The sequence below is a fragment of the Phacochoerus africanus genome, chromosome 9 (genome assembly GCF_016906955.1).
Source record: "Phacochoerus africanus isolate WHEZ1 chromosome 9, ROS_Pafr_v1, whole genome shotgun sequence".
Taxonomy (NCBI): Eukaryota; Metazoa; Chordata; class Mammalia; order Artiodactyla; family Suidae; genus Phacochoerus; species Phacochoerus africanus.
Window position 1 is genome coordinate 114,391,264 of NC_062552.1, and position 16,287 is coordinate 114,407,550.

At 44.5% G+C, this 16,287-nt stretch overlaps 1 protein-coding gene across 7 annotated transcripts in view; it reads right to left on the reverse strand.

Annotated features, from left to right (window-relative positions):
- Positions 1-16,287, reverse strand: part of EFCAB11 (EF-hand calcium binding domain 11) — a 192,909-nt gene that overhangs the window by 170,577 nt on the left and 6,045 nt on the right. For all 7 annotated transcript variants that reach the window (XM_047794929.1, XM_047794932.1, XM_047794931.1 and 4 more), the window contains 2 exons: positions 2,725-2,826; positions 1,216-1,306 (listed from right to left, as the gene is read on the reverse strand). In XM_047794929.1, the coding sequence (XP_047650885.1) occupies positions 1,216-1,306; positions 2,725-2,826 (193 nt within the window). The remainder of the gene's footprint in view (positions 1-1,215; positions 1,307-2,724; positions 2,827-16,287) is intronic.

Sequence of the window (16,287 nt, forward strand, 5' to 3'; positions counted from 1 at the left end):
CTGAGCAGGGCTGGCTTCTGGTCAGATTTCATGAAATTACATTTATCCAAATGGGAACACTTGCTAGATGTCTCCCAATATCTGTTCTCTCCTTCTTCCTCAGTATCAGAAACTCCAGTTGAGTGCACATGACTGCCCAGAGCACGGACTACATTTTCCAGACCTACCTCCCCGCTTTGCAGCTATTCATGGCCTTGGAACTAAGCTTTCATCACTGAGATGTAAGAAGAAATAATGGGTAGACTTAAAAAGAGGGCTATATCTTCTGCTTCCTTTCTGCCTACCTAGCTAGAATTCAGGTGTGATGGCCGGAACCTCAGCAGCCATCTTGAAGCAAGGGGGAAAAGCCAGGTGCTGAGTCAGCCAGAACAACAAGAAGGGGAGAAATCCAGGTCCTTCACATCTGTGTTGCCATCGAATCAGCCCTGGACTCCTTATGTTTATGTGAAAGAGGACATTGTTTCCTTTTTTTGAGCTTTGTTGTTTGGGGGTTTCTGGCTCTCACTGCTGTACTGAACCCTAATTAATACACCTGGTAACAGTAGCTGAGGAGTTCACATTAGCAGTCAAAGAAGAGACAGCTCTTTCACTTTCTCATGGTAGCTTGTGATTGCACGGTTCACATTCCTCCAGTCTGCAGTTTTTAAGACACTTTCCCATTTTGTTGGGATTAGTTTATAAAGGTACCATAATATAATCTTTAAATCTACTTTGTCAGGTGTATGTGAACTGCAACATGGGTCAACAGCTTTGAAAGCCAACGAAGGAGGGGCCGCCATTGATCCACCCAACTCTCCTTTCCAGACAACCCAAGAACCATGTGTAACCTGTGTCTGATGAAATACAGACCAAGGGTGAATACCAGCATCCATGGCAAGTATTAATAAAGCTTCGGGGCGGGGGGGGGGGGGGGGCTCATTCCATACATACATATACAAAGAAGTTCTACTTTCTGCTTCTCTCTAGTGCTACAAACAAGTATGTTTTGCACCTCCCGGGTGTGCAAGCACCCCACCCACTTGAGTCTCCTCAAGGGTGTGGACAGACAAACAGCTAATTATAAAATTCTCTTCTGGATCACAACAATATGCTGTGAGATGAAAATGCTCACTAGTGAAAAATACACATAAACGAGTGTTCTCCATAAAACTGAAAACTCGTCAAAGCAAATGGTAAATCATGGAGTGGGCATACATAAAGATTTTGGTGCCTTACCTAAAGACCTCGAGAATAATCCTTTCCGGTAACTTGGGTGCCACTTGCCTAAATGCTTTTTTGAAGTCTTCCAGAGTTAAATAGCCACGATCTATTTGAAAACAGAACATAAACCATTCACTTACTTCTATAAACCCTATGCCCTGCTATTTCAGCCATAATATTTGCATCAAGATGTTAATATAGTAGTAGGAGAAAAGCAGTCATTTGTAGTCAGTTTTACAAGTAAGGTAATCTGAGATGATCTCATTTGAAGAATTAGTGATCTAGTATGTTCTCTCTCGGTACAGCCCCAGATGTTCCCAGAGGTCTCTTCCAGCCCTACCATTTGCCGATTCTGGCGCTTCAGGGACAGGACTAAGGGACAGACACAGCAACAATGATATTAGGCTTTGAGTCTTTGTGAACTGCCACAACAATTCGTTCTTCAGAATTCCTCTTTTTTTCTTGCTTGGTATTAAAATTATAGCATATTAATATTTAGAGGGAACCATTGCAGCAGCCAAAATACTGAACCTGGGCTCCACTAGTCTTTTGATCCTGCATGTGATGTGTGGGGAGGGGGTCGGAAGCTACCTCTCTCGGCTGCCTGGGGGTGGGTGGGTGGGAACACTTCCTCCAATCATGTGTGGGTCAAAGGAGGAGTCAGAGAAAAAGGCCCTGGTAGCCTCCCACAGTTCTGTATAAGTGGTCATCACCTATATTTCTCCATGGCCAGCCCTTCTGCTGTCCCCATGACAATGCAGGCAAACCATAAGTACGATGACATAAATGCAGATACTCTTTCATCCATCATAAATGTGAAGAATTTAAGATCATGATGGAGAAAAAAAAAATTCACCATCTAAGGTAACAGCTAACGAATACAGTAAAATAATATTCCCAATATATTGATTATTTTATTAACTAAGTATATGTTCCTATTCGTGGTTCCTTAATAGCGATTTTGTTTTGTTTTGTTTTTATGGCTGCACCTGCAGCATATGGAAGTTCCCAGGCTAGGGGGTGAATCCGAGCTGCAGCTGCTGACCTGCACCACAGCCACAGCAACACAGGATCCAAGCTGCCATCTGTGACCTACACCACAGCTCATGGCAATGCCAAATCCTTAACCCAATGAACGAGGTCGGGGATGGAACCTGCATCTTCATGGATACTAGTCGGGTTCTTAACCTGCTGAGCCACAACAGGAACTCCAATAGTGATTTTTTTTTTATATCAAAGCACTTTAGAGAGGAGTTCCTGTTGTGGCTCAGTGGTTAACGAACCTGACTAGTACCCATGAGGATGCAGGTTCCATCCCTGGCCTCACTCAGTGAGTTAAGGATCCGGTGTTGCCATGAGCTATGGTGTAGTTTGCAGATGTGGCTTGGATCCCATGTTGTCGTGGCTGTAGTGTAGGCCAACAACTACAGCTCTGATTCGACCCCGAGCCTGGGAACTTCCATATGCTGCGGGTGCAGCCCTAAAAAGACAAAAAAAAAAAAAAAGTGCTTTATAGATACTTACAGTGCCTGTCAAAAGCTGTGAAGATGTGTCTTATTTCATTCCAATATACTTGAGCTTCCTTCTTTTTCCTTACGATGCTTAAAAACTCCTTAAGTACTATCCCTAAAAGTTGGGGGAAGGGGAAGAAAAAAAAACAATTTGCCAAAGATTTAAAGTCTTCCTCTTTAAAAAGAAAACAACAACAAGAAAAAAATGGAAAGTGATCTTTATCACAAACAAGTGTATCTTAATTTTGGTGAACAGTATTTACTCCTAAAGAGTTCTAAAGTTGAAAAGATATTTTGTTAAAAGCTAAGTAGACGCTGCATGAGCCACTGCCATAGCAAAAACATAGACGCTGTTGAAGTAAACTGAACTTTCCCAGATAAAGAAAAGGTGACCTCGAACAAGTGGGACACTCTTCCTTCTAACAGGTCTAACAGACTGGCCCGAAATTACTTACGAAACAAGGTCTTATAATTTTTCTATCCTTATGTGCTTCTTTGATCCCTTTTTTTTCTCTAGCCAGATGTCATTATGGAAGGTTTTTCTCCAGCTGGGAGATCAGGGCAAAGAAGCAGTTTCTCAAAAGTCAATACCAATTGCACACTGCAGATAAAGGGGGAGAGAATATTTCGTAAACAATAGAGCTGGCACCGTCCCCAGCCTTAGGTACACCCCATGACTGTTCTGCAGCCTTGGGCTCTGTTTCCTGTGATTCTCATAATAAAAGAGCCCAGCGTGATCATATGAGATTGGATACTGTGCGTACAATGTCTATTAAAATGAATTCTAATGTGATCTTTGTAGTAGGTTTAAAGAGCGAAGCCAAGAATTTAAACATTTTAGTGAACTGAGCCCTAAATATATAAAAAGAGCAGTTCATTTTTGTAAGCCAGGATTTCTGTTTAGAAAATGTATCACTGTTTTAAAAATGGCCCCAAATCACACCATAACCACGTGCTAATTTTTAAAAACTTGCACCCTTTGCCTTTTGGTGAGGTATATTGAGCTGTATACCTTTCTGAAAATAGCTCCAATGGGTTTTTTTTCTTATTTTATTTTAAGGTTTATTGAAATATAGTTAATTTACAAGGTTGTGATAACTTTTGCTGTAGAACAAAGTGACCCAAGTTTTACATACACACATATCCGTCCTCTCTCAGATTCTTTTTCCACATAGACTATCACAGAAAACTGGGTAGAGTTCTCTGTGCCACACAGCAGGACCCGTTGGCCAATCATTCCATATACCTTGGTGTGCATATGCCAATTCCAAACCCCCAGCCCATCCCTCCCACCCCCCTGCCTGTCCCCTTTGGTAACCATAGGTTTTCTAAAGTCTGTGAGTCTGTTTCTATTCTGCAAAAAAGTTCACTTGTATCTTTTTTTTTTTTTTAGATTCCACATATAGGTGATACTGCAGGATGTTTGTCTTTCACTGTCTAACGTCACTCAGTATGACAGTTTCTAGGTCCATCCGTGTTGCTGCAAATGGCATCGTTTCACAATTTTTTTTTAATGTAGAAAATGGTTTAATGTTCCACATTTTTCTTACTTGTAGTTAAAGATTTAGAAACTAAAAAAGTCAATCTATCTCTATGTGTTTAAATGATTGTTTCTCAATGCTTTAGGCCCCACTGTGTGCCAGGCACTGCGCTAAGCTCTGGAAACAGAGGAGGGAGAGAGAACACACATAGGAATCCTTGCGTAGACTCTGGTGAAGGGGAGATCTCTCACAGGAGTAATATTTCGGCTAAGACCTGAGTGATAAGGACTAACTAAAGGGTGGGAAGAAGAGCCTTCCAGGCCGTGGAAAGGGCATGTGCCCAGGCCATGGGGTGGGAACTGGGAGAAATGAAGAGAGACCACTGCGGCTTGAATGCAGTGAATGACAACAGTGCAGGTCAGGGTTGGTAACGTAGGCTGGGGCTGGAAGACACTGGCCCTTGTGGGCCAGAGGAAGTAATTTTATTTTAGTTGCAATAGGAAGTCAATAAAAAAATTGCATTGAGAAGTGACGTGATCTGACTTAGATTTTTGTCAAGATCTCTCTGGGTATCGTCTTGAAAAAGCACTGGGGAGAAAGCAAAATATAAAAAAGGAGACTCGTGGGAATTGCCCAGTGGCTCAGTGGGTTAAGGATCCAGTGCTGTGACTGCAGTGGCTCAGGTTGCTGCTGTGGCACAGGTTGGGGCGGTGAGAACAGAGAGGAGAGGAAGGTTTTCAACATGTTGCAGGACAGATGAAGGGCTAGACATGGTGCATGAGAAAGAAGATGTCAAGAGCAAGTGTTCTGGCTTGAGCACCAGCTGGTCTAAGGAGTCATTTAAAGAGATGAGGAAGGACTTCTCGTCGTGGCTCAGCAGGTTATGAAACTAACTGGTATCCATGAGGATTCCGGTTCCACCCTGGCCTCACTCAGTGGGTCAGGGATCTGGTGTTGTCGTGAGCTGTGATGTAGGCAGCAGATGCAATTTGGATCTGGCGTTGCTGTGGCCGTGGTGTAGGCCGGTCGCTGTAGCTCAGATTCGACCCCTAGCCTGGAAACCTCCATATGCCACAGGTGTGGCCCCAAAAAGAAAAAAGAGAGAGATGAGAAAGACAGGGAAGCAGGCAGGGGTGATGGTGAGATGGAGTTGCGATTTGGGGAGCTTAGCTGTTGGATGCTCTGTTGACAACCAAGACCAAGAAAGCAGCAGGATAAACGGTAAGCAACGGGCGCATCTCGGAGCACCTGCCAGAGTGTCTGGCGCATGCTCAGTACAGCGCTCGGCATTGCACAGAATTAGCGTTATATGGAGCACTGACCCCCAGGGTAGGGAAGGGTGTGTTCTGGTACAGCTCCATTCTCATTGAATCGCCCTGGTGACCCGAGACCATACGGAAAACTGCTGGTTGAGGTTAAAATTCAAGTCTAGTCATGCCGTGTTCCCAAAGCATCAAATCTAAAACTTTCATTTCATGCGCACCAAAAGCTAACCAGTTAAACAACATCTAGAGTAGCTGAAATTCTTTTCTTTAATTGACTTCATTTTTTTTTTTAATTGAAGTATTGTGGAAGTGGTTGAAATTCTTGAATAAAGTATTCACCGATCAGGGCCCTTCACAGTCTCGCCCTTTCCGGCCCCCTAGCAAACGTCCCAGCGCCTCCCCAAGACCGCAGGCCCCTTCACACCTCCGCACTGGAGCACCTGCTGGGCTACGGGCTCACTGTCTGGTAAGTGCTTTCTCCTGTCTCCCAATGAGTGTTTACATCTCCTTCCAGACGCAACTAGGGCTTTACCTCTTCTTTGAAGACTTCCTTGATTTCTCCCAGCTAAGTCCCTTTCCTGGGGCCCAACAGCCTTCATAACACAATCACAGATCTGTCGGGTCCCTAGGCTAAGTATGTGGCCACATGTCTGCCTGAGGGATAGCGTTGCCTATTGCAAAAATTTATCCCTGGGACTTAGTAAGATACCCTGCTGGTAGGGGGCACTGCTTACACATTCACTGAATAAGTTAATACAATCATGGGAAGAGGTTCTTTCTAGTTTTCAGCAAAAGGCATTAAAATGTGTTTTAAATGTTCTTATAACTCTGTAAACCAATGCCAAAAAGTAGGTCACTTTGGAGTTCCCATCGTGGCGCAGTGGTTAACGAATCTGACTAGGAACCATGAGGTTTCGGGTTCGGACCCTGCCCTTGCTCAGTGGGTTAACTATCCGGCATTGCCGTGAGCTGTGGTGTAGGTTGCAGACGCGGCTTGGATCCCCCGTTGCTGTGGCTCTGGTGTAGGCCAGTGGCTACAGCTCCGATTCGACCCCTAGCCTGGGAACCTCCATGTGCTGCGGGAGCAGCCCAAAGAAATAGCAAAAAGACCAAAAAAAAAAAAAATAGGTCACTTTTTATTCACACAGCCAGCAAAAGCATCGTTTTAGAAACCCCAATTTCTTAATACATGTGATATAGTAAAAAACAAAATTCTGAACAAAAGGAAGTGTATGCATATTGCCCTTCAATTACTGCATCTGATTTAGAGAAACAATAAAGGGAGGGAAAAAGCACAGTTCCATGGTTCAGTGTGTGACTCGGATTTGCAAGGGGAAAAAAAGTACCTGAGTGGTGATATCTTCTAAATTATATGTTCAGAAAACTCATCAGTGTTTGGAGCTATAAAGCAGTCGGGTCTTTATGTCATAATCTTGGAGGATACAAAGCAAATGTTCTTTAGTGTTTCCTAGGAGAAAATGTACGTGGATTTCGACTGTATGTTTCTTTTTTAAAATTGTTTTATTTCAAAAAATTTTGTTAGTAGATACAGACTATTGCGTTGGGAGTGGACAAGCAATGAGATCCTGCTGTATAGCTCAAGGAACTAATATCTAGTCACTTGTGATGGAACACGAGGGAGGATAATGTGAGAAAAAGAATGTATATGTATGACGGGGTCACTTTGCTGTCCAGCAGAAACGGACAGAACACTGTAAATCAACTATAATAGAAAAAATAAAAATCTTAAAAAATGTTTCTAAATTTTCATGTTTTTGGCTGCACCCATGCCACAGCAGTGATCCAAGCCACTGCAGTGACAATGCCAGATCCTTAACCTGCTGAGCCACGTGGGAACTCCTGTTTCTTCTTTTTAAGTGGTAATAAACAATCCATAACACAAACCACTCTATATTTGTAATCAAGTTCATTCATACTATTTTCCCAAAGATCATATACCTTATTTATTTTTCTTTTCACGGCCCCGCCTGTGGCATATGGAAGTTCCTGGGCCAGGAGTTGAGTAGGAGCTGTAGCTGTGGCCTACGCCACAGCCAGAGCAACACCAGATCCCTAACCCACGGAGCTAGGCCAGGGATCAAACCTGCATCTTCACAGAGACGATGTTGGGTCCTTCACCCACTGAGCCACAATAGGAACTCCTCCTAAGTCACTATCTGTCCACATAAACATATGCCCTCTGCCCCATCCTGACTCCTGCTCTTAACGTGTCTTAATCTTCAGTGGTAACACATGCAGGTACATTTAACACCATGTGAGTCCCTTTCCTAAAAACAACAGAGAAGTGTCCATGTAGCTCGGCTCTCATTTGTAGGAGCATGACCACTTTCCAAAGCCAATGCATAAAGGTTTGCTATGCCTACAGCTCAATAATGCAAACACATTAATGTAAGTTTTATACATCTTGCTGCTCTTCAAATGGCCTAGAAAAGGTTCCTACTACTAGCTCCACCTGCTGTCACAATACTCAAACCTAAAATTCCTGCTTCACAAAGACTTTCCATAATTCTACGGCCACCAGATTTCATACCTAACGAGACATGCATTACCTGTGTCTGCCTCAGAGCCAAAGACCATGTTCAAAACATTCTCATTTCAAATACAAGGCTGGGTCTTCTCTATCGACTGTTTCAGTAATAAGAGTTACCTAGGAGTTCCCGTCGTGGCTCAGCAGTTAGCAAACGTGACTGGCATCCCTGAAGACACGGGTTTGATCCCTGGCCTTGCTCGGTGGGTTAGGATTCGGTGTTGCTGTGAGTGTGGTCACAGATGAGACTTGGATCCCGAGTTGCTGTGGCTGTGGCTTAGGCCAGAGGCCACAGCTCCGACTGGACCCCTAGCCTGGGAACCTCCATAGGCCATGGGTGCAGCCCTAAAAAGACAAAAGACAAAAAAAAAAAAATGAGTTACCTAAACACACATCGCTGTGGTTACACATGAGGACAACAACAGGAACCACAGAGACCAATGTGTTTATCCGCATTCATTATTAATCAACAGAAGGTGTTCAGAAATTGCCTAGATAATTAGATTCTATCAGTAGTTTTGGACTTTTTATTTTTTTAATTGTAGGAAAGGTTCTTCTTTATAAAACAGGAAAGCCTGATGTGTAGAGATGGAAGGCAAAGCTGTTCAGCTTGGAGTGGGGTGGGCTCCCCACCCTTCCCTCTCCAGCAGTGTCCCTGCAAGTGCCCCCACAGGCCCCAGGATGGCGGATCATGCCTTAAAGACCACTGGGACCAATGATCTGTACAAATCCTTCCAGACTCTGCAAGTCTGTGCATTTTTCATGCCATTGGAAGCATTTCCTTCCATTTTATAAACTACTCTTGGCAAAATGGACTCTCCACATCCTATAATGAATATATACATTTTCTTACTCTCCAAGCTACTTAATACCTGTGATATAGATAAATCACATAGAGAGAAAGACTGGAAATGTTCTCTTTTCTCCTTTTTGTTTTTGTTTTTGTTTTTTTGTTTTTCAGCAGTTTCCTAGGCGAGTGATCATCTTTCACCACAGGGGTGGATATATTCAAAAAGTCCAACAAAACTATATACATTTTTCCTTGAAAGTTTCCATTATGTGAAAAAATATATATATATTTGTGTATATAAATATATCTATATAATATATATATATACTATACATATCTATTTCTGTGGTGGCCAGTTCGAAGTGTCAGGGTCAGCACACAGAGAGAAATCCTCTTGAAAATGTAGTCATCTAGTTTCTGGCTATGACAGTGAGCTTAAATTAGAAACTGCAATAAACCAGGGAGAGCGAAGAAGAAAATAATAAAAATGCCAAGTTATTTAGACAGGAAGTCTAGCCCTGGATTTAGTGGAAAAGGGAGGGCTCGCATTCATTGTGCCATATATTAGTTTTTCCAGGGATTGAAAAATGCCTAAAAGTGAGGGCTTAAAAGGATTAAAGTGGTCTTTTAAAAGGTATGATGCAAGCCTTTTCTAGTTCGAGAAATAAAATTCAGATTATGACTTTTGGAGGCCATGCAAGGGGAAAAGAAAGGATAAAATGTGCTTGCATCAAAGGATTCCTAGGACAGGAGGGGAAAGTGGCATCAGCAGCAGTGAGCTGCCACAGAAAGATGGGTAAGCAAATTCAGAGGACTAATATTTTCTTCCAGCTACATGCAAAGAATAAGGGGGTAAAGGGAAAGGAATCAACCTTAATGGAAGAGATCAAGTTTTACTACATCATTGGGAGGAAAATGAAGAGGAAGAGTAAAAATGGGTTACAGTAGAATAGAGAAATCTCAACCAATAAAAACTTATTTCTATCAAACATGGACTAGAATCGTTATCTTTTTTTTATGTACATCGCCTGCTCATAAACCTGCAAAGCCTCCTCAGCGTTAACAGTGCAAAGTCCTGATACCTTATTCTGGAATGTAAAGCTTCATTATTCCTTCTAGGCAAACGGGTCCTGAAACCTCCCCAACCCCAGCTCTCATCTTCCACCAGGGCTGCTGACTCAGAGCACAATTTGTTTACAGGGAGGCACTGGACTCCCTGCTGGGGTGTGATGCTAACAGCATGACAGCTGATAGCTTTGGGTACCCAAATCTGAGGGGTGCTCGGGGAACAGGGCAGGGGGGGGTCCTATAAAATGAGGGGCAGGGATCTGAGAGAAGACACTTGGACACTTGGGGGAAGAGGGCCTGCGGCAGGAACGTGGGAAGAGCGCCCCCCAGAGGAGAAAGTGCTGACCTGGACAGAGTGATCAAGGCCCTTCTCCCAACCATTAACAAACACCTCCAGGTAAAGCCTCCAGGATGTGACAAGCAATGTTTGTGTGGGCGCAGACTGTGCAGGTAAGTCTAAATTCACACCAAGCTCTGCACCCACATTGGCACCAGCAGAGACCAGAGGGCCCTGGGAGCTGAAAGGCGAGTTTGCAGCTGGCATCTGCCTTCGCTCATTCACTGGGTTCTCTGCTTTGCTTCTTCACATTTTCAAACTTTTTTTTTTTTTCTTTTTGTGGCTGCCCCTGCGGCATATGGAAGTTCCCAGACTAGAGGTCAAATGGGAGCGACAGCTGCAGGCCTACGCCACAGCCATGGCAACACCAGGTCCTTAACCCACTGAGCGAGGCCAGGGATCAAACCTGCTTTCTCATGGAGACTCTGTTGGGTTCCTAACCCACTGAGCCACAGTGGGAACTCCCTGTTCACCTTTTCAGATCCCACCCTTCTACATCCAGCTCTGCTCACATCTCAGGCAGGCAGGGAGTGTCCCTCTGTTTCAATTTCTTAGAGGTCTTCTTGTTCAGTGTCACGTGACATCTGGCCAGAACAGAAGTGACAATACTTCGTCTTCCCTATCACACATGACACTTCTTTTTTTTTTTTTTTTTTTTTGTCTTTTGTCTTTTTTGTTGTTGTTGTTGTTGCTATTTCTTGGGCCGCTCCCGCGGCATATGGAGGTTCCCAGGCTAGGGGTCGAATCGGAGCTGTAGCCACCGGCCTACGCCAGAGCCACAGCAACACGGGATCCGAGCCGCATCTGCAACCTACACCACAGCTCACGGCAACGCCGGATCGGTAACCCACAGAGCAAGGGCAGGGACCGAACCCGCAACCTCATGGTTCCTAGTCGGATTCGTTAACCACTGCGCCACGACGGGAACTCCACATGATACTTTTTAAAAAATGACTTTATGTCAGTGTCTGTTCTCCGAATTCTTTTCTACCCCACAGTGAAACTTACTCAGCATCTGAAAATGGAGAATTATATAAATTAATTTAGGGGCGAATATCTGTAGGTGAGACCACAAAACGGTCCAATGATTTCAAGGTAAGTGTCACATGTACGCATTTCTTCATGACAGAAAAGAACTAAGAGGTCAAGCGAAACCTGAGGTCAAACGAAACCTTGTTACACCTGCTATATGGTGGCCTCAGTTCTTTAGATAGGAGGCCAAAACATACCCAAAACAAACACCAAAAAATGTCTTCACAAAAGAACTTAAAAGGCCAGAAAATGGACATTTATATTTAAATTTAGGAAAAGAATACTTTTAATAGTCAACTATCTGGCTCAAAACAACTCAGACAAGATAGCAATAAATAAAAGCATATAAGCGAACTGACCATTAACCTCATTATCAACAAATTATCTTTCAATTAAACTGACCCTGGATAGCATGACTGAGTCAAATAGTCCATAATTGCCGTTATGATTAATCAATTTAATATCCCCACTGTTTATTTATTTATTTATTTATTTTTGTCTTTTTAGGGCCACACCCACTGCATATGGAGGTTCCCAGGCTAGGGGTCAATCAGAGCTGTTGCTGCCAGCCTGCACCACAGCCATAGCAACTCAGGATCTGAGCCGTGTCTGCGACCTACACCACAGCTCATGGCAACGCCAGATCCTTAACCCACAGAGCAAGGCCAGGGACTGAACCCGCCACCTCATGGTTCCTAGTCAGATTCGTTTCTGCTGCGCCATGACAGGAACTCCTCCCCACTGTTTAAAGTTGAAGGTTAAAAGTAAGCTCCTGGAAAGGCTTTTTTAAATTATTATTATTATTATTTTTTTAGCATGAAAGTAAAATACCTTCTTTGTCTTAAAAGGGTTATAATACAGGGAAACAGAAAGAAAGGGGGGCTGGGGGGGGCATGATCTAATCATCCAGGGGAAACAGAGATCTGAGGTACTTTGTTCTGGTTTTGCCTTAGGCGTAGCTTCCATGGATCTGGGATAAGAACACGTAAGACAGCTGTGTGAGCGGTCAGTGGGGCAGCAGGCCCGCAGTGCTTCATGGCATTTGGCACATTAGGCAACGTCCCATAAATCTCTGCAGTTGTTATTCATCTAAAATGCTTTACAGTTCATCCCACAGTGAAGGCAAGTCATGGCGAGATCACGCATGGTCTGCCCTGCAGAGAACTGCCCAGACCTGTTTGGCATGAAACCACTGGGCTGTGCTGAGGAAAGGTCGAGACACAGCCTTACAGAACTCACTACCGTATCTATGGAACAGTTGGTATGGAACATCAGTGTCCACTCATCAGTCTCCTCCATGAGCCATCAGGAGCAATAGCCCAGATCAGGGCAAAACCATGTCTGTCTATCTAGAAAAAGCATTTCTCTGGTGGGGCTGCCAATCCTTGTACTTGGTTGTGCTTCTCTATCTGCTCCGGACACTCGGTAGCTCAGAACCAAATCTGACATTGACCTCTAGCGACTGCATGGAACCCTGTGATCTGCCTTTTGTGTACTGAGCCACTCCTGACTGCACCTCACCCATTACGTTCCAAGGACAATGACAACGGGCCTCAATGCTGTCACCATGACTAATATCACCCACGGCACCACTAAAACCAAGGGAAGGGTTTATCAAATGGTTGAGAGGGTAAGCTTGGAGATTAGACTATGTCCTAGCTGGCTGTGCCAGCCTGAGCAGATCACTTAACCTCTTTAAGCTTCAGGAAGAGTTGCTGTCATGGCTCAGTGGAAACAAATCTGACTAGCATCCACAGGACACAGGTTCGATCCCTGGCCTCACTCAGTGGGTTAAGGATCCGGCGTTACTGTGAGCTGTGGTAGGTAGCAGACGCACTTCGGATCTGGTGTGGCTGGGGCTGTGGCTGTGGCCAGTAGCTGTAGCTCGGATTGGACCTCTGGCCTGGAACTTCCAAGTGCCACAGGTGCGGCCCTAAACAGCAAAAAAACAAAAAGAGAAAAAAAAGAAAAAGAAAAATAACACGTAAATGTGAATGACATCATTATAAGGAAGAAAAGAAGGAGTTGATGGCCTGAAATTGGTTCCGTAATAACAGTTCTAATGAAAAAACAATCCATGTTAGCAGCATTCAGGGTTCAGCAGTGATTTCCTGCCAGGATGATGATTTTAATCTCTCCCCAGGAAGTCTGTGGTCTTGCGTCTCCCCTTTTAGGGGGACATGAACTGAAGCTAGTTGGAAAGTGAGTACCCTGGCTCCAAGACGACTCCTTTCATCACAAAGAAAGCAATGCTCCGAGAAGGCTCATTTGCCGTTGGTGTCGGGACCAGAAGAGGACGGGAGAAGCCTGGAAGCCAGTAGCCTGAGGAGGGCGCTTCTGCAGTGATTTTGGAGCAAAGGTGCCGAACACTTTTGATCTCGTTCCTCCAGTCCAATCTCCCCCTGCATTTCTCAGATGACTAATTTACTCTGTAACCTTTTGAAATGTACTGAAAAATTAATTGTCAGGAAAAGGTGCTGTGGCGGGAAGCATCCTAACGATGTGAGGGAGAAGGGGATGCGCGAGGAGCTGTAAGAGCCCCGAGAGTAAACGCGAGGGACAGCACGTGCGGCCACCAGGTCCGGGAGCACATCACCCACATCAGAAAGCCCTCACGGGCAAGACTGCATTCAGCAGCCAAATAAAAAAGTTCCAGTTTCGAAGCAATCCTAGGCCTTTAAGAATTGGAGAAAATGTCCCAGAATAAGGCAGGCGTCATTCCACCTAAGAGAACTCAGGTGTGAAAGAGGCCAGGTGAAGCTGGTGCAGGCAGAGGAACGCCTGTCCCAAACCTAAAGCTTTAATATACGGCAGAACTAATATCAAAAGGAAGTTCCATGACTGCAAAAATGTGCGAACTGTTTCTGCGGGAGGTCTGAATGCAAGAAGCAGAGGGCTCAGGAAGGAGAGGTGCTGCTCATGAAATTTGCAAAACATCTCCCGCCACAGGGCCACCCTCTCTTAATAGCAAAAAAGGAAGATACGGGGGAGGAACTGACAGTGACATACCTGGAAGAACCTTTTGCCACCAACCAGTTCTTACTCTATATGGGAGCCCCCACCCTCAAGAGGAGCCTTTAGAACATAATGAAAGTGGGAAAACCTTCCGCCAGATGTATTCTTTACTGGACATCAAGTGACCCACCTGGGGGAGCAGCCATAGGAATGGGACACAAGCGGGGAAAAGCATACGATATTGAGTGTGGGGAAGTTTTGTTGGAAGTGGAGCCCTTCTATGGCCAAATCTGTGACAAGGTGAGCTCGAAAATAATTAAGGCGTTTCTGCTGTGGCACAGCAGGTCAAGGATCCAGCTGCAATGCCTCGGGTAGCAGCTTTGGCTTGGATTCGATCCCTGGCCCGAGAACGTCCATAGGCTGTGGGAGCGGCCAAAAAAAGAAATTAAGTAATCAAGTAATGAATTGTAAATCATTAAAAACATACAAATTCATGCATCCACATTGATAAAAAAGAGATTGATCAATCAAGAAGAAAGGAAGTTACTGAAAAAAAAAAAAGACAAAGCAGGGAAGTTTCCTGCTTATAGTAAAAATGCCCAGAGCTAACCAGTAGATGCACTGGGATTACACAATCATTACTCTGCGACCACTATGGCACCACTTATGACCAGATAAGAATCAGGAATGGATACCAAATCTAGGGGGAAACTGTGATGAGAAGAAGAATATTCGCCACGTTTTCCACTTGTCTCTATTCTGTAGACTGTTGGCCAGTTGCAAGGGAAGAAAACATAAAGAGAAAGAAGACAGCAGAGAAGCTGGACAGCATCTTGGTCGGGGATGAAAATTAATATCTATGAGAGACAGACAGACACTGTGGCCTCCAGATGTGGCGCCCTGAGAGGGTCAGAGCATCCAAACAGGATCCTGGCGGAAAATGCTTAACCTCTCCCTGATCCCAGAGAAATGTCAAGCAAACACAAGAGGAGGGCTGCTCTGAGAAAACAAAACAGGAGTTCCCACTGTGGCTAAGCAGGCTAAGAACCCGACATAGCGCCCATGAGGTTGTGGGTTCGATCCCCAGCCTAGCTCAACGGGTTAAGGATCTGGTGATGCCACAAGCTGAGGTGTAGGTCGCAGAGGTGGCTCAGGTCTGGCATGGCTAAAGCTCCGATTCGACCCCTAGCCTGGGAACTTGCACGTGCTGAGGGTGTGGCCCTAAAAAGAAAACAAAAAACAAAAAACGAAACCCAAAAAAACTAAACAGTGAGGGGTGGGCTATTTCCTCAAAAATATCAATGCTGTAAAAAGGCAAAAAAAAAAAAAGTACACAGAAATGTCCTGGATGAAAGGAGGCTAAAGAGACATGACAGCGAGGACTAGGTCCGGTTTTAAATGAGGAGAGATGTTAGTAAGGACATAATTAGGTCAAGTGACAACATGGAATATAAACGGTAGAGAAGGTAAAGCAAGTATTGATATAAACTTCTCCTGGAGCTCTGGCTCTGGACAGCTCAGCGTGAGGAGGAGGAAGAGGCAAGAAGTTCGGATGAGAAGGCGAATGCAGCACAAGATGAACAGTAAGGGCATCTGGCTACCAGTGGTCCATGGCTATTCTCTGTACTTTTGTGATTTTTCATAAGCGTTACATTATTTCCCCCCCAAACAGTAATTTTTGAGAAGCCAATCTCTGGACCCCGTCTCCTCAAACAATAGGTATTCATCTCTCTTTCTCATCTCCCTTTTCCCGCCTCGCGAGGTCACTCTGCTAAGCTTGGAAACATCATCTTCGTGGTCCAAAAGAAAAAGAAAAAAGAAAAAAGCAAACAAAAGGACTCTTGATCCACAGCCACTCTGGACCTACTGAAAGACTGACTTACTCACATTGTCACTTTCTCACTTTCCGTTTATCTTCAAACCACTGCAGCCTGGCCTCTGCCCTCATCACGTGCTGACGCTGCTCTTGTTAAAATCACCCAACACTCTCAGGATGCCAGTGCCACAGGGATCCTCTCCAGTTCCCCTGCTACTTGAACTTTCAACAGCATTTGATGGTGTTGACCGCCCCTCTTCCTTGAAATATCCATTTCTCTTGGC